The sequence below is a fragment of the Pholis gunnellus genome (assembly GCF_910591455.1).
Source record: "Pholis gunnellus genome assembly, chromosome: 14".
NCBI classification, from domain to species: Eukaryota; Metazoa; Chordata; class Actinopteri; order Perciformes; family Pholidae; genus Pholis; species Pholis gunnellus.
The window spans coordinates 17,240,165-17,258,249 of record NC_136541.1 but is presented as its reverse complement, the minus strand read 5'-3'; the positions used below and the strand labels follow the sequence as shown (position 1 = coordinate 17,258,249).

The window sequence follows — 18,085 nt, the reverse complement described above, 5'->3', positions numbered from 1 at the left end:
CTGCAGTTTGATGAAACACATTTGTTTGACTTAACTCTTGCCTCGCCATCACGGGCTAAATCTCGGAGGCCTGTCGGTGTAATGTGGCCCAACAGCAATTGGGTTAATGAGAGGATATATGTACAAGTGCGGGACTTGACCGGAGGAGCTGTTTTCCATTTGGGTTTGGTCTGCTCGTGTTATTAGGGAAACCTTTATTATTGTTGCCCTCTAGTGGGAACCATATAATAGGATTACATTTTATTAGAGCCTCCCAGCATTACCCAAGCAGCCCCCTCCTCTTGTCTCTCTTCCCCTCATGGTAGTGTCACTGACTCCCATGCCCGCTGTGGGATGGCTGGGATTTTGGGGCTACGTGGACGAACGGGGCCTGCAAGCGGTGCCATTCAACGGGGGGGGGGGGGGGGGGGCATCTTTTCTTAGTTGCAGAGAAAAAAAGGGACTTGCAACTTGACTTGAAAAAATCCTGACTTCTAAAACTTTTGCCAGATATGAATCTGAAACTACTTCATGAGCAGAATATACTCTGACGTGTGTGTGTGTGTATGTGTGTGTGTATGTACCATGCTTGCTTTGTACTCTGTAATAACCCTCATTGCAACAGTGAGTCAGAGACATGTACGTGCACAGCTCCACAGAGTTTGCATTCAAGAAGTTTCTGGGGGTAGAGTATAAACAGAGACACAGCTATCGTGCACGCTGTGTACTGTCTGCTCATACTGAACTGAACAAAAAGTAGCTCCTCTGTCATATAATTACCATTGTTAATGTTTAGCCTGCCAAGGCCATGCTTGATGCTCCGACTCGGACTACACTGTAGCAACGGAGTCGTTCTCCAGAGCTGAACGCCTTCGTGCCAAAGACAATATTTGGTGAGCAACTCGGGCTGTGCAAGCCTGCAGGGCAGACGTCGGGCTCTTTTCCGCCCCACTCCCTTGCACAGCCGGAGGCCATTAGAGGGGTGTGGCGAGTACAGCAGCAGGTATGAACATGGTCTGAGGCGATGCCAACATCTCTCCAAGTCCACGCCGACTGGCTTGCGAGGACCAGGAGAGGCGACGTCGATCAGTTGGTGCCACTTAGATATTATCTGACCCTAGTAATGAGGGTCATGAAGAGCAAAGCGGGATCTTTGCCCGTATCAGAATACACATTCAGAAGTCTAGAATGTCTAGTCTAGTGCCTTCCTTTCAGCCTGTTAAGTGCCCCATATTGTAACAAGTGAGATTTTCATAAAGCAGGTCTAAGTGCTATATAAATACTGAGAAAGTATTGAAAAAGCTCAAACCATGGAGAAATACACAAAGCCTGTATTCACAAACTGTGCCTTTGAACGGTTGTAATATTACAACTCTACAATACATAGAACATTTCACAGTTTTAAACGTTTTTAAACAGTTTAATTACGGCAAAGAGCCCTTAAAAGAAGGACGAGTCATTGCGTCATGGTGCTTTGCTGGTAGTTCTATGGGAATCTGATCATAATAGAGATTCTTTGTTATCAATAACTAACCATCTATCAATATGTATCGGTTGCTTGATACCCGGCTGCAATGACATCAGCTGACAGGAAGCCAACATGGAGCCAGGCTGTTGCCTAGCAACGCAATTCCATTGAAAATTAGCTAAAACTTTGTCAGACGGAGCGTGAACGCAGGTTTATTCAGACAGACGGCATGAGAAAAATAAACAACAAAAGCATGTAAATGTGTTCCAGTAAAATGAACCTGTGAATGAGCTTCACATGTCTCCTCTAAATGGTGTCAAACGTAAGCTCTGAAGTGAAATTATATAACTTTCTGCTCAACTGTATAGCCTCTTTTGCGACGCGTCGTTTTTTGTATTTGGACTTTTCATTTTGTAAGAGGAAGAATGTGTGTTCCATATAGTCTTGCTAAATTGTTTAAGCTTTGGCAGAAAGGAAATTGCAGCGAGCAGAATAAGTTTTCCAGGACCCCTCTCTCTCCTCTCTCCTGGGAATGCATTGATATCCCTATGATGTCATCAAGGCAAGGCCCTTTCTGTTTAGAGCAAACTCACATCTGCAACCAATCTGGATCATTTGTCCACCAGAATATGGTGCAGCCAGCTAACGCTCGCCTGCTGTTCCTGCTGTTCCTGCTGTGGCAGTGAGGTCTAGATCCCAGCAAAGTACTTTACCGTTAGGCTCTGTGTTGTGTTTTTTTTTGCATCAAACACCACATGTATCCAAAGATCTCCACTGGTTAGCCTCAACAACATCTGACGCATATTTTGAATACTGAAGTGAGAGGATGCCATTATGAATGGGCTCCGTTTGTGTGCAAAATGGATAACGCATGGGTTTTTAAGGCCCGGGGGGGGGAGGGTTCTCCGTTCACTAGTTTGTCAGACTAATGGCATAAAAATGTGTGTGTGCGTGTGTGTGTGTGTGTGGGATGATAGTTGGGGCTTGGTGTATCATGCGCCTGCCAGTAAGCTCTAGGGCAAATAACTTCATTGTAACGCTTTAATCCTGTGTTTGTTTTCCCGTGGGACGTGCTGGTCAAAAAGTGGAAAGTTTAATGGCCCTTGGATTGGACAGGAAAGGGATAGCTGGCCTTTCCCCCAAAAAAGTGTTTCTGTTTATCATCTACAAAAGATGCTGGAAGAGGGGAAAACTCTTTTGATGAGGAGGACTGGAAAATGCTCTCTTCCATCAGTCACCGCCTGACGTGGCGTTCTTATTCCACTGAACTTGGGAGCAAACTTGGACGGGCATAAAAAAAACGCACCGCCTGTTTGTAAATATTTGTTTCAAATGAAGGTTGCCTCTGGACATTTTGTTCTGATTTTTTTTTTTAAAGTTGGGCACTGTTACAATAACATGGCAAAATTTTTTATTTGCTCTCATAGCCGCAGTTAAGAAGAAGAAAAAGAGTTGACCTTCTGAACAGTAGGGGGCGCACGCGCGGGTCATTTCAGCCTTGCTCCACTGAGTGTGGCGAGAACTGTTGAGGTTGTGAAGGAATAACTGTCAATTGTGGCGCAAAAAAAATTGCACTCTTGACTTAAGACGGAATAATCACGTACATGAAGGAATGCCACCAAAAGGGACGACTTTAAACGTGCACTCCCTTTTGCTGACTGCGCTCCCCCCCCCCCCACCCCCAAGTAAATCTAAAAGCCTCAGAAGTGCCTCAATCTTCCCGAAATCATGCATGGTTGAACATTTGAAATGAGCTCGCACATCACCCCCAGGCGCTGATTCAGACTTGATTGGGGCAAGGCGAGCTGCGAGTGCTTATTTATACGGACACGTCACGTTGGAGGTTGTCCAAAGGGAGGAAAGAGGCTGAAAAAAAAGATTGCAAAAAAGGAGTGAGAATTTCATTAACTGCATTCCGCTAAATTAATAAGTTGATTCCGGGCTCATCAACAAGTTGTCTGATGCACGTGCAGCGTGGATGGCGTGTGTTGAAGAAGCACACCAGATAGATTAGATGTTAGAGAGGTATGGTGGGAGGGGGGGGGGGGGAGAAAAAAAAAATCAAAGGACTCCACCAACAATCTATATAATTATCATCATCTGCTGCTTTTCCTCTCTGGCAAAGAAACACTCCATCCATTTGTAGCAATCGCCCGGGGGAACGTTACATCAAAACTAATCATAACGATTAAAATCAGCTTCTCTGGGAGAGGGAGGCAATAGGCAAGTTGGAGGCAGGAGGAGTGAGGGTGTTGTAAATGCAGAAAAAAAAAATATTTCTTTATTTGATTTTATTAAAAAAATAACATAAACTCAACAAAGACTGAGGTACCGCTCTCTTCCTTTGCGGGGAGTTTTTTTTATTTTTTTATTCTGCAGATTGGTTTAGACTGGGGCAGAGACATGAGCTAATTGTATCCTGATCTTTGCCTTGAGGGGTTTTGGAGCCCCGGAGCAAGTATTCTCAGTATTTTGTTCTGTCTACCTTAGCCAAGCTATTGCATTTCTCACTGGTGTAGGAAGAGAAGCAGCTCGTGGGGCCAAATCGGAAGGGAAAAGGTGCACAAAAAGCTACTTTATGCTGCTCTATGTTTCAGGTAAGCGGAGATTTATTTGGTTTGCTATTATTTCCGAGGCTGGGTGGACTGGGACGTTGAGGCGCAGCAGCTTTTACGCATGTGCCAAGCGATTCGAGCGGTACAGTTCTTTAAAAAAAAAACATTTAACCACTTCCTGGATATTGTTTCTCAGTAACTGTACAAATGTATGCGCGTGGCTAGCGATATAAACGAGGAAATTGGTGCATCTGTGTTTTGAGACGCAAACAGCGGCTTAGACTGCGATCCTGTCGAGCAAAACGCTCTACTTGTCCGCCGTGTGAATTCGCTCCTGGCGCGTTTCAGCTCCGAACCACATCGCCGTCTCCCGTGTCGCTGTTGCTGTACAACTTGCTCATAACTTACTTAAACCCGCGGTTTTTGTCGTTTTCCATGGAGTGATTTTCTTTCTTTCTTTCAAGTCAGTTTTGTCGTGAGACAGTTCCATTTCCTGGCTGTCCCAGATCTTTTAATGAAAGACGCCATTGTGGAGTAATTTCGCCGCGGGCGTTTCTTTTTTTTTTTTTCGTATTCTGTTAAAGACAGGATGTACCGTCTACACACGTCGATGCAGAATCTGCGAATCGTGCTTTAAAACACACCGTGACCGTGTTGAGGTGTTAATATTTATGTCAACGGAGACAAAAAATAGGGGAGAAACGTTGTCCTCCCCTTTCCTCTCGTGTCTCTCTGACCGCGCCGTGCGTAATCAACTCCAAGGTCCGACTGCGAATCGGCAAATGTAGTTTACTAAGTAATAATCTGGATTTATTTCACCTATGGGAACATGTGTTGTCTAAATGAACATCTGCTGAGGTGCATAAAGTTTACACTGTGAAATTATAGCTTACATACCGAACAAAAAAAATAGCTTGCGTTTGGTGTCTTTTTATTTCTGGCTGTGCTGCAGGGAGGAGGAGACTCTGGAGGACGTTAAAAAACAAAACCCTCTTAAGTTTAGGTCACCTGCAATGAAAGTCAATACTTGGTTTCACCAGTTTCAGAGGGCGCACGAATAAAAGAGAAGATTGAGATGTTGGGTTGTCAGGACTGATCACTTGGTGGCGCTGTAATGACAAAACCACCTTTTTTTTTTTTTGTACATGTCGGTAGAGCATCTGTGCATCTGTTTCCCAGTGCAGCCACACTTAACAAACAAGACTGATCTAGAGTACACATATTTACAATGCAGCTCGGTTAGTCCACATTACAGTTCCAAGTTAGTGGCGCTTTACTCGCTAAATCAGAACCCCATTGGAGACAAATATTGTTGTATTATTTGGTATTATGGCTCTGCCACTCCTGTGCCCTGGGACAGTTCTTTCTGTGAACACGCACCACTGTCTCCAACAGCCCGCAGCAACCGAGCACTGATCACACTTCCTTATCTGTGATGTCACGCTGATGCACTACTACAGTAACTCCACAAAGAGTTGTGTTGAAAAGGCCCTGCTCATAATGAAACTCGGGGGGGGGGGGGGTGATTGTGTGTTTCTGGAGCGCTGCTACGATGTGTAATGCAACTGGCTTGGATGTCAAATCTGAAACGTGCCTTTTAGTTCATTGTAAACAGAGTAGCTGCAGTTCTACGATATCGTTTGGTTCCGTGGAACTCCGATCGGATGACCGTGATCCAGACGATTATTTCCCACCTTTTGGCTTCCCAGAGTTCTAAAGTGTTTCATCCAGAACAAAAATCACACTTCTCTCAGCTCAGGAGCAGGTCAGCGAGGTCCCTTTCCCCTCTGCTAACTTTTGCTTTTCCGCTGGGCAGAAGGCGACCTCGGCACCCTTTTCACTGAACGCCAAAGTAGCTGCACACGCTGAACAAATTCTGCGTCTTGTCACCACAAACTCGCAGAGCGACCTCTGCTGCTGCGATTTGAAGAAAAAAAATGGTCAGTCTGCAGTTGTGACATGTGAGATTAACTTGATGCCAACCGCAGAAATGGTTACATATCTCAAAATACTGCACTTGTGTAAATGTACGACATTTTGTTTTAAAAATGTTAAAACACTAAACTCCTGCAGATGTGTATTGCTCGCGAGCTTATAATGCCCAATGGACATTTATAAAATCCAAAGTGATACTCGCCCACAATAATCACCCGGAGCATTCAGCTACGACAGCCTCGCCTATCTGTGTTTTGTTTTTACCTTTACAGCCAGCAGTGACTGAAGTGAACCCGCAGTCTGCAGTTTGTCTGTGTGTGGACATTTGAAACAAATGGCCACGGGCAACAAAGCAGAAACAACCCATCCAGATTATGTAAATACCAGTCTGCCTGCCTCGAACTGAATGTTAATGCTCTGATCTGAAATGCTAATTGTGTCTTGTGCGATATGTCAGAACGCTCAAGAGCTGCATTGTGGGATGGAAAATTGAGAGCCGGTTTGCTGCTGATGTTGATCCCAACATGGCCCTTTTGATTACTGCAACAGCAGCGAGTCGCTTTGTAATACAGCTTCAGATGCAGACAGAGATGTGGTGTCGGTTCCCTGAGATGTAAAGGGAGATGTTTAACGTGATGAATTTGCATAGAAGGCTTGAAAGACTGCGATGGGGAAAAAAACCCAACTGGAGCAGCGTGAATACTCCGGGCTTTGATGCACTGTGCCTGTTTTAGATTTGTTTGTGTGGTGCAACGAAATGACACGAGCCGGGTAAAACGGGCAGATTCCCATAAATGGTTTCGACTCGTGACACAGAGGTCTGGAAACTTTGGGAACCCGTCTACGAGCGGCCCTCGCACCTTTTTTTTTGTTGCACCGTGCCAGATTCAAAACGGCAACAGGTCGGAAAAGTCCTGGCGTGGAAGGGGCGTGGTCTCTATCAGCCGCCCGTCGCGTGATGGACTCTTGTGAGGATGCGGCGACCTTTGAACTGTCCCCCGTGCATCTCTGCTACTTCCAACATCTCTGAATGATTTTGTGATACAAGAGCTCATTCCCCCCCCCAGCCGCCCCCCCCCCCCCTTCCCCTACACCTCCCACCCACCCAACCACCCGTTCTCTTTCACTCTCTCTTCTCTCTCCCCCTGCAATTTTCCATAATGCCTTACAGATTTTACACTCAATCCACCTTTGCGATGACAAGGCTTTGAGGAAATCCAATTCCAACCAAGCTGTTTTCAGAACTTACTCTCCACAGGCACACACTCACTCTCACACTCACTGACTCACACTCACACACACACACACACACACACACCACCATCTCCACAAATTAGTCAGGGAACAAATTACCTGCATTCTGAGTGTGATCCCACGCACTTTGCCGGCTGCCTTACACAGGTCCCCTTTTGAAGAGCAGCCATGTGATTTCTCTCTCTTTTGCCCCGCAGGCCCCCTTTGCCTTCTGCGAGGGATTCTGGAGTTGAATTTTAAAAACTATGTATGGCTGCTGCCTGCGCTTATCAGCGCGTGCACAAGCGGCATGCAAATCAGACCGGGATCACACACCGCATTGGAGGCCTGCACTCAAAGGCAAGCTTAATTGCTAATTGGGTATCTAGGTGTGAAACTCCCGCTGCCAATGAGAAGCAGGAATGTGGATGTTTTAAGGCCAGTGGTTGAACTAATTAATTTGAATGTGAATGTTATTAAAATTTGTGGATTCCCTGTATTTTCTATGGGGGGGGGGAGAAAAAAAACACAGCCCTGGAGAGTGCTGTGGCAGTACTTTTTTGAAACAGCAATTGGATGTTGTGGTCTGTTTTTTTACACGGCAGGATGTCGTTAGCGGGTGGTGTTTTTCGCAACGCTGATGTGGTCAGCGGAGGTGGTGTTTACACACCGCAGTCACCGTACAGTAACTGTGATATTTGTCAGGCGTATAGCCGATGAGAAACGTACCAAGGTGTTAGAGATGCACCGATCAGGCTGGATCGAGTATCGGTGACGATGGGCCGATCTGGTATCGGCGACCATTATTATGATAAATAATTCAGCACATTTATGTATTTATGCGTTACATTTTGTTTCGCAAAGTTAAGAAAGACAAGTTTAAGTCTAGCTTGATGTTGCCTTACAGTGAGGCATATAGCTTATTGATTAAACACTTTTATTGGATCGGTACTCGGTACTCGGTACCGGCTGATACCCAAAGCCCAGGTATCGGGAGTGAAACACTCTTTAAGTGTTTTCCTTGAGGGACAGACTGCTGTCTCTGGTAGTTGACGTCTCCTCGTGCACACAGCGGCCACTTAAGTTATTATTCATATCCTTCAGAAATGATGAAAAGAGTGCTCATGCATCCGGGCAGCTGGAAGTGATCTCACTGGCTGCTGTTGTGTGATTGGGAAGATTGTCATCAAGTCAGGTGCTTGAGAGTGATGTGTGTTTGTGGGTGGAGGGTGTCACAGGGGGGCACTTGAGTGGGTTGGTCAGTGCTTGGGTGTGTTTTTTTTTCTTTTTTTGGTGTTGTTCTTTTCACTGAACTTTGGACTTTGATGGGTCTGTTGTGTTGAAAGGAGGGTTTCAAAACTGCTGCCGAGCAACGGGCAGTAACACCAGGAGGACGGTGGAATAAACGCATGCTGCAAAAAGGGCAAAGGCCAGCTGTGACGTGCGCGTGGACCCGACTCATATAAAAAGACGATCCCCCCTTTTTTTGTGTGTGTGTGCGCGCGTGTGTGTCTGTTGGCAAGGATTTGTTTTATTCTGAAAATGCGACACTCGTACCTGCCGCTGAAACAGCGACAGCCCAGAAGAGCCGCAGGCGCTCCGATGCTAATGTTGTCGGGGGCTTTGACTTCTCCCAGCCATTGCGAGGAAGCAGCTCCGCGCGTCAGCCACGGCGCCACTCTCTCCCCCCCGGTGCTCGCTGTCCCGCTCCTCTCGCCTCTCCGCGCTCGGCAGGTGCGTTGGAAACAGCCGACCGCGTCCCGACCCGCGACCCGAACGCCCGCGCCGCGATGGACGAGACGGACGTCATGGACCTAACGCATCAGAAGGCGAGGAAGCGACCGCGTCCGATCGGTTCCGCGGACGAGTCCGTGCACGCTTCCCTCAAACGGCTGCCGATCCGGGCGGCGGAGTACAGGGAGCCCTCGCTGATGTACGCGGTCAGAGGAGAGCCGATTCACGCAGCGTCTCTCAAGCAAAACGACCACTCGGTGACTTCCTCTCCGAACACAGTGATGCCGGCGCAGGTAAACGCGAAAAAAAAAGTCCGATTTTGTGTGGGAGGGGGGGGAAAGTAGAAATTACGGTCGCTTTTTTTTGCTGGAGGATGCGAAGTGACAGACACTGGTTTTATTGGCTCCGGTGTGCGGATAGATTGTCTTCCTGTCGTCCTTAAATGTAGAGTGCGCACTATTGTCACGTTATTTAAATAGCACGCACGCACAGACACCCCCCCCCCCCGTTTCCTACTTTCGTTTTCTTAGAATGTCGGTAATATCTAACTCTTTGATAATCCTCAGAGACTGAGGTGTCACAGCCTTGCAGGCTCCTTTCTCCCGTCTTCCCTCCGAAACTTTTTAGCAGAAGTAATTCTCTTCTCAGAGCTGCACAGACGTTGTCTCCTCACTAATGGTGTTTGTAGGTTAACAGGCGCCACTTTGCCCAAATCCTATTACAGTGTTCAAATCAAGACTCGTCGTTATTGCTCACTTCCACCGAGATTGATGCTCCGAATTAATTTGGTTTTGGAGATTATGGCCCACAGGAGCGGGTGCTCGTGGATTTTTGGCAACATCCAGGTCAAGGTCAGGCTGCTCCAACTTGCAGAGATGAAAATCTTCCCTCACACTCCTGACTGAGGAGTGTGTTGTTACAGAAATATAAAAAAATGTTCTTTATGTTCTTTTTTCTTCCCACAAATGTTTTATTCCCTAAATATTAATAACTAGGCCCCCTGTGTCGTGTGTGTGTGTGTGTTTTGAATTTTACACATTTTACCTGTGTTGACATTTTTGTCCCCTGCGTGGTGTCTTACAGGATCATCGCTCCAGCATGTCCAGGCCCATGATCACTCGATCACCGGTGTCTCCCTTGAGCAACCAGGGCATCCCAACAGCTGCACAGCTCACCAAGTCCAACGCCCCTGTGCACATCGATGTGGGCGGACACATGTACACCAGCAGTCTGGCCACCTTGACGAAATTCCCAGAATCCCGGTGAGTCTGCTCTGCCATGCATCTGTGTTTTTAAGTGTGGAGTTCTTTTGTTTGGGGGGGGGGGGGCTGGTAGTTAATGCGTGTGTCTGGTGCTCAGCTTGAAAACAGGGAAGGAGATTGCAGAGAGATTCAGCGTCTTCGTTTCCGAGCCAGATTTCTCAGCGTCAGAATGTCATCCTGTTTAATGTTTAATGTCATCCTGTGACATTAAACAGTCAAATGTCACATCTCGTCAAATCACAGCAATGTCTCATGGGTGCACTTGGCGGAGAGACTGAGTATAAACGAAATGTTTACTTCTTCTATCCAGCAAATCCGCAGCGGCGGTTGCTTTTGGGTTTAGCGGGTCGCATCGCAGAAGCCCGGTTTCCTTGCGTCAGTGGAGCCCACAGTTATTTTTGGGGCCGGTAAACAATTTGTAGGAGTGCAGAATGCAGTGCACAGACAAAAGCGGACTTGGTTATTCTGACAGATGTCACAGCAGCAGTAAAGGGCCAAAGGGCATAGGGGCCATCTGGAGGCTGGGAGGCCGCACTGTCGCTCCGAGCCCGGGCCCGAGGGTGACTGGCACCCTGCCTCAGGCAACCAGCTACCAGCTGGCCCTGACCTTTTCAGACCACCTCTGCTTTTCATCTTTTCCTTCTTTCCTTCCTTCACTCTTTCCTTCTCTCTGTCTGTCTGGCTTTCTTTCTTTCTTTCTTTCTTTCTTTCTTTCCTTCCTTCACGCTCTCCTTCCTTTCTTTCTTTCTTTCTTTCCTTCCTTCCTTCACTCTCTCCTTATTTCTTTCTTTCTTTCTTTCTTTCCTTCCTTCCTTCCTTCCTTCCTTCACTCTCCTTCTTTCTTTCTTTCTTTCTTTCTTCTCTTTCCTTCCTTTCTTCCTTCACTCTCTCCTTCTCTCTCTCTCTTTCTTTCTTCATGGTTGATGCGTGTCTCGAGCTCGGTAACGTGTTCATGTCTGTGCGAAGGTGTGAAAAACATTTCAGAGCTTGAGAAAATGAGTGAGTCATATCCCTTTGCACATGGTCTTGCTTCACATTATCATTTTTTTTTTTCCTCTCTCTCGCTCTCCCTTGACTCCCGCTATGCAAGCATCAAACAACATAAGCTCAAGAGCAGTGTATCGATAATGCATAAAACTAGTTTTATTAAGACATGTAAGATTGTTAATGTTGACATGTTGTCCCCTGCTCCCTCCCTCCTCCCCTCCCTCTCTGCCTCCCCCACCACCCCGCCCCTTCTCCTTGGGTAGAATTGGTCGTCTCTTTGATGGCACAGAGCCTATAGTCCTGGACAGCCTGAAGCAGCACTACTTCATTGACAGGGATGGACACATGTTCCGCTACATCCTCAACTTCCTCAGGACGTCCAAGCTTCTCATCCCAGACGACTTCAAAGTGAGTGGGTGTCCGTCCTAGAAACTGTAAAGTCCCATCAGCCAGTCAGCAGTCTCCCACAACTTAGCACACACAATGAATGCTAAGGCCGTGGAATGCCTTTGGTCGCCGGGCACTCCCTGTCTTGCTGGAAAACGGTTCCCAGGCTGGAGACAAAAGCGTGAGGGGCAAACCGAGCTCAGTCGTAATGCATTTGCTCGTCACGAGATGCAGTTCTGCTCCCCTCCAGCTCTTAGCGGGCTCAAGATTCTTTTGAGATATGGAAGGAAAACAATAAGCCTGCATCATGGCAAATAAATAAACGTCCCGGCGTCCATGTGGTAGATTTCATCAGCGCTCTGTGTTCTTAAGCCAAGTGTCCGTCCAGGGTGAGTCTCACTGTATGTGACACATTAGCATTCCTTCTTTTTTTCTCCCCCCCCTCCCTCTTTTATTACTCTTATGTGTCATTTAGTCGGTAATTACTTAACTTGCCCCGGGAGGAAACAAATAACCACATTATCTGATGGACTGTCCACAGTGTGACTCAATCACTGCAAAGTATGTCAACTAAAATAAGCAAAGACAAAAGACAGGCTCAAGTTCAACCTAAGGTTACGTTCGCATTGAGCAGATTTTGAGAGGGGCCTGAGAAAACTTGAGCGTGGTGAGGTTTTGGCCCTGCAGCCCTGCGGGTAAAGGATCTGCTCCTTTACCCCACGCAACCCTGTGTTACGTGTCGCACTGCATCTCCTCTACTCTGGATCTTTTGTAATTTTTGCTGAATGGTGTCTTCGCCTGGGTTTATTGCGCGTTCATGTAGAACAGCGGTTTTCAAACTACTGTGCGGTTTCCTTTTTGGTTTGGGTGCACATTAGAAAGGAAATCACAACCGTAAACTGATTAAATTATTCAGTTTTTTATTATCTTTTTGCTCTCTAGTACAGCAAAAAAAGCATTTAGGCTGCCAGCCCCATCCTATTCAGTTTAGTCTGCTTTAAAATACAGGGGAAGTATCTTTGTACAGTATATATAAAATAGATTTTTTTTTTTGGATTGCTGGAGGCAATTACAGAGCTTCATGTAAAAGAAATATATATAAATAAACAGGAGAGATTATGGGCTATTGAAATACTAAGCATCTGTAAATGAAAAAAGTCAAACTACTATTCCTTTCCCACACAATATATTAATAATACTGACACAACTCAAAGTATGTAGAAAAGGTTTTTGCTAATCACAACCCTCCCAGTGTCCCAGACCCTTATGACCCAGCATGAGTCACATACTGTTTTCACTGTTATACTGTGGGAAATATTTATTCACTGTGTTTAATACTTTCTCCACAAGTATTATTTGGACATATTTACTATTGTCAGACAGGAGACAGTAAAGACCTGATATGGGGTTACACGGTCAGTGTCTCAGACCTGCTGGCCATCAGAGAGCCTGCTCTCTAAAAACAATTGGGTACCGATGACAAAACTTGTTCCTTGACCCGGTAAAGTGAAAATGGACACAAACAGAACTACTTAACATCCATGATATCCTAATATGTCAACGGCTTTGCCCCGTCTCCCACAGGACTACAGCCTGCTGTACGAGGAGGCGCGATACTTCCAGCTGCAGCCCATGCTGGCGGAGCTGGAGAGCTGGCGCCAGGACCAGGAGCTGAGCCGGGTGTCGCGCCCCTGCGAGTGCCTGGTGGTGCGGGTGGCGCCCGACCTGGGCGAGAGGATCACGCTCAGCGGCGACAAGGCCCTGATTGAAGACGTGTTTCCAGAGATCGGCGACGTCATGTGCAACTCTGTCAACGCCGGCTGGAACCATGACTCCACGCACGTCATCCGCTTCCCACTCAATGGGTACTGCCACCTCAACTCCGTCCAGGTAATGGGGACAGTGGGCTGCTGTGGGTGTGTCGCCATTTATCCCGAGCGTTCCTCAATAAGTATAAACACTAAAAGTTGATAAAGTATGCTTTTCTGTATTTCTGCACTCACTTATGTGCCCGAGGCTTTGACCGAGGTGATGATATGTTCACCCGACGTTTTCTCATCTGCAGTTATGCTGTAGACTTTTCAAATTTTACTGATGTCTGATTGCAAAGTGTTATCTTTTTTTTAATCTAATCGAGTCACAAGAACAGCCTTGCGGAGAAAAAAAAAAAGAGCTCTTTGATGAGTTCATCAAAGGATCAATTTAGCAAGTCATCATTACACAAAGTCTACCACTATCTTTACTTTTCTGTGATCTGACCGGAATAATGATTTGGACTTCGGCTCCGGAGCCGGTGGATGGTCCGCTTTTAATATCACGCTTTGCGGCGCTCATGATTCGGTCCTCATCTCACCCAGTCGCCCTCTCATGGGAAAAACAAATCAGCTTAATCTATGAGTCACTTCAATTGTTTTAAACGTTGCCTTTGGAGTGGGCATCGGAGCCGACCCGCACAGAAGGGACAGTAAATGGGTTGACGGTGGATTTCAACCCATTGAGTGAACGGCTGACGCCTTGAATCATGGTGGAGAGTCACGTGAACGCTCAAACTGAGGTGGCCAACAGAGAGAGGAAGTGGGCAATTCAGGATGCAGCGAAACACTGAGGCAGACATTTTTTGTGAGATTTCTTACCAAATATAAGATCTGCAGATCTACAAGACTCTTGTTTATGTACTTTAATACCGGCAAATCTTTGGGGATTTATAGGCTAGTGGTTCTAGACCAAAATGAAGCAAAGTTAGAGAAGTAGTCTCGCCATATGAGGTTATTTTTGCGAATGAAAAACACCATTTACTGTTGTCTTTATTAAGACTTTTAAGGTGTTGGGGAAGTTGGGATTGCTAGGGGAGCAAAACTACAACTTGAAGTCTGTAATTATCCAAAGATATCATGCTATATGCTGTATTGAAGGATTTAATATGATCCTTTCATAGGCATAATGAGTTCTAAGTGAAACCATCCTTCTCAGGCTCAAACAAGACTTTAACAAGAAAACTTCTACACAAAGTAAAATGTGTTGAACTCATCTTTTATATTCAGCATGTATTTGGCAATATCGTATTCCCCTGGTTATTGATATATTGATATTCCACTAATTCATTGATGGCGAAGCGCTCAGATACGCATCAATAAACGATGGAAGAGGGGCATATTTGAAAAGATTTCACAATGATTTTGGACTGTGTCTCCATCTGATGAAGTCAAATCTCCATCTCCCTCGGAAAAAGAATACACACACACGGACACACACACACACACACACACACACACACAAACAAACCCGTCTCTGAAGAGTGTGAGTCGTGGAGAGCAAGCAAGAGAGTGAGCATGCTCCCTGGCAGGTTGTCCCCAGGCAGGGCCCATAATCCTGTTTGGTTATTAAAGCACGCCGGCGGTGGATGCTGTATCTGCGGCTAATGGAGGCAGGGCGGGGGTTTTGAGAGAAGGGGGGGGGGGGGGCAGAGAGAGCTGCCAGCAGTAGGGAGACCTTTGTAGTTTTGGCGGAGGCTTGGGCCTGGGGGCTTGGGGAGAAATGGGGAGAGGTTTTTTTTTTTTTGCTGAGCGGTCCACACTGAGCCAAGTGGCAGAGAGAAAGCCTCACAGCTCCCTGGGGCCTCTTCATTGGAATGTGATCCTACAGCCCCCCCGGACACGTCTGTAGATGTCTGCAAGGCCGCGAGATCACGAACAGCTACGCGCGCGCGCAGACAAAGCGCTACGCACACACGTACGGCAGAAAACAATGAAGAACGTGGCAAAACGAGAGGCTCTTGGTTTTCGTGAAAGTCTTGTGGAAGTCTCATCCAAGTTGCCGTCAACTGTTGAAGCTCACTATGTTGAAGCTCACTTCCAGAGCCGTTTCCTGTGCTCGACTTAGCTCGAACTCTGCAGCATGTGACTAAAAGAGTTTTGCGGAGTTTTGCAGTAAACAAAAGGTTAGAGGTGACATTAATGTCCGAGCGTCCTCCCCGGATGACTTTATCGGGCATCTTGACCAGGTTGGCAGCGACTACAAGCGCTGCCTGTCACCAGAGTGCTAATGTAAGATGCTGACGACGCTTGCATTTCGACTGACATCTCCCTCCTTCTCCTTCTCCGCCGTTCCACCTCTTCCAGGTTCTAGAGCGCCTCCAACAACGCGGCTTCGAGATCACCGGCTCCTGCGGCGGAGGCGTGGACTCGTCCCAATTCAGCGAGTACGTCCTGAGGAGGGAGCTGAGGAGGACGAGTCAGCGAGGCTCCAATTCGAACAGGATAAAGCAGGAGCAGCTGGACTAGAAACCTCCCGAGCAGCAGGAGGTGCTAGACTTTTTCCTGTGGCGGCCAAGCGCCCGATGCTGCAGAGCTCTGTGGACTCTGTTTTTTTTTTTCTTTGTTTCCTTGTCGATGTTTTTGTTTTCTTAAACTTGAGAACCACCTAGAGAATTAAAAATGAGGTGCAACAGGAGATTTTTTTTGCCATAAGAAGATACAAGACATTTGATAAGTTTGAGATTGCGAGGACATTTGTGAATGTCGAGCCCCCATAAACCAATTTAAAAAAGGATTTATATACGCTGGATCCCCAAACAAAGTTTGTTTTAAAACTTGGAGCCTACATTAGGTTGAATATGATTTCTATTATACCCATATAAATTTAAAAAAAGGCTTTTATTGCTTGTGTAGTATCTTGCATAGCTTGTCACCAGTGACTTGATTTTGATGTCTCACTGGCGAATTGGCTAAGTCTGTTTTTACCCCTCGCTGTAAAAAGGTCACTAATGTGTTGCTTACAGTACAGAATGTCTCAGTTGTCATAAACAGTTAGTTTCAACAAAGCATCTTTTTTCACAACTAACATGATGTTGAATATTGTGATACCAATGAAGTGTTTTTTTTTTTTTTAAACTTTAATGGAAGTTATTTTTTTGGGATTATGCCATGAAATAGTTAAAATTAGTATCATCCAAATGAAACACCCCGGACCATTCTGTACGCAGTAAAGAATATACTTTAGTAAATTATAAGTTCACACCATTTGCCTCATTGGGGAGTATAATTGAATTGGATCATAATATTCATAATAGAGTCAGGACCTGTAAATTTGATCATTGTATATGTGTTTGTGTTTTTTACATTGAATCTTTTTAAAGCAAATTTGTTGCCTCTGACGTGACTGAACAGATTATTGTACCACCCACTCCAAGATCACTTTTACTTGTAGCACATATTGATATGAAGTTGGATATAAAGTATTTCTAACATGACTGACCCACCTACGCTCCCTAGATTTGAGTAAAGAGGAATGTAGCAAAAAAAAGAAAAAAAAAGTTAAATAAATCTCAACAAAAGTTGTCATGGTGTCTGTTCGCTGTTTGTGCATCGCTTTAGGGACTGCTATCACACTGCATAGTTACACAGTAATTCCTCAAATCTGAATTTACTGCATCTATCCTAACTCCTGAATGTGTTCAGTGTCAAACAGGAAGCCAAATCTTTTACATTATGTAGTGTTTTAGCTCTCTAAAGCTAACTTTACCGAGGCAATATTGTACCTTGGAGGATTTATGCTGGTGCATCAGGGACTGCATGGGGCATTCTTTACTTAGTTATATTGAATGGAGTCGACTTCTCCACGCAAGTCCTGTCAGTTGTGCTTCCACATATCCCTGCAGGGCCAAAATCCAAAGTGAAATCCCACACGGAGCCCTGTCGTCTTGTCTTCATCCCTTTTGGCAGAATCTCCACTTTCTTTGGCTATCTGCGGTTTATGCTATATGTCTCCCTTTCAGGCCTCTTTGCCCTAGATTCCCTTTTTGACTGACTGTTATTCTCATAGGCCAGAGGTGCAACTGTGAGTGGTACACAGCGATGCTTTGCTCTCAATCATGAAATCAAAGTATTCACGGAGCAGGCATCAAACACATCAACACTCAGCTAAAACTATTCTGGTTTGCAGAGTTAAAATAAGTTCAGCTCAGCATGCAAGTGTTAGAGGCGATATATATCACTGATGGGTTATTTTTAACAAATCGGAATATGATAATTCCAATATTCAACCTAATAAGGAGTCATCGTATTCAGATTGTCCACACATTCTCAGTATTGATCTTTTTAATTGAGCAAAATACTGCCTGATAAATATTCAAAACATGTCATTTTCATTAAATTGCGAATCATTTTTTAAGAATAGTTTTCTTTCCAGGGGTTGAATGAGAAGATGGATATCACTCTCATTTCTGTACAATAAATATAAAGCTACAGCCGTCAGCTGCTTAACTTAGCTTAGCTTAGCACAGAAACTGTAAGACCACAGCCTGTCATGTTTGCGCCTCGGTTTGTGTACACATTAAACATATAACCTGTTACATACATGAGCTTTAGGTGCTGGTGAGAGCCAGGCTAGCTGTTTCCCCCCCCCGTTTCCAGTCTTTGTGCTAAGCTAAGCTAAGCTAACCGGCTGCATGTTCTTTGTTCAGACATGAAAGTGATATCAATCCTCTCATCTCATGCTTAAGCTACATGAACCCAAATGGAAGAGGTTCATAAATAAATAGTTGTTGT

The 18,085-nt window shown here is 45.7% G+C and overlaps 1 protein-coding gene across 1 annotated transcript; it reads left to right on the top strand.

Moving 5' to 3' along the window:
* Window positions 1-8,712: 8,712 nt before the first annotated feature.
* LOC306705691 (BTB/POZ domain-containing protein KCTD1-like) lies at window positions 8,713-16,861 on the top strand (the record flags this gene model as incomplete). The annotated part of the gene is given in 6 exon segments (XM_079172508.1): window positions 8,713-8,854; window positions 8,857-9,197; window positions 9,988-10,166; window positions 11,417-11,561; window positions 13,125-13,430; window positions 15,659-16,861. Coding segments are annotated over 6 exon segments (1,275 nt in total). The 3' UTR covers window positions 15,821-16,861.
* Between the last annotated feature and the right edge of the window lie 1,224 nt (window positions 16,862-18,085).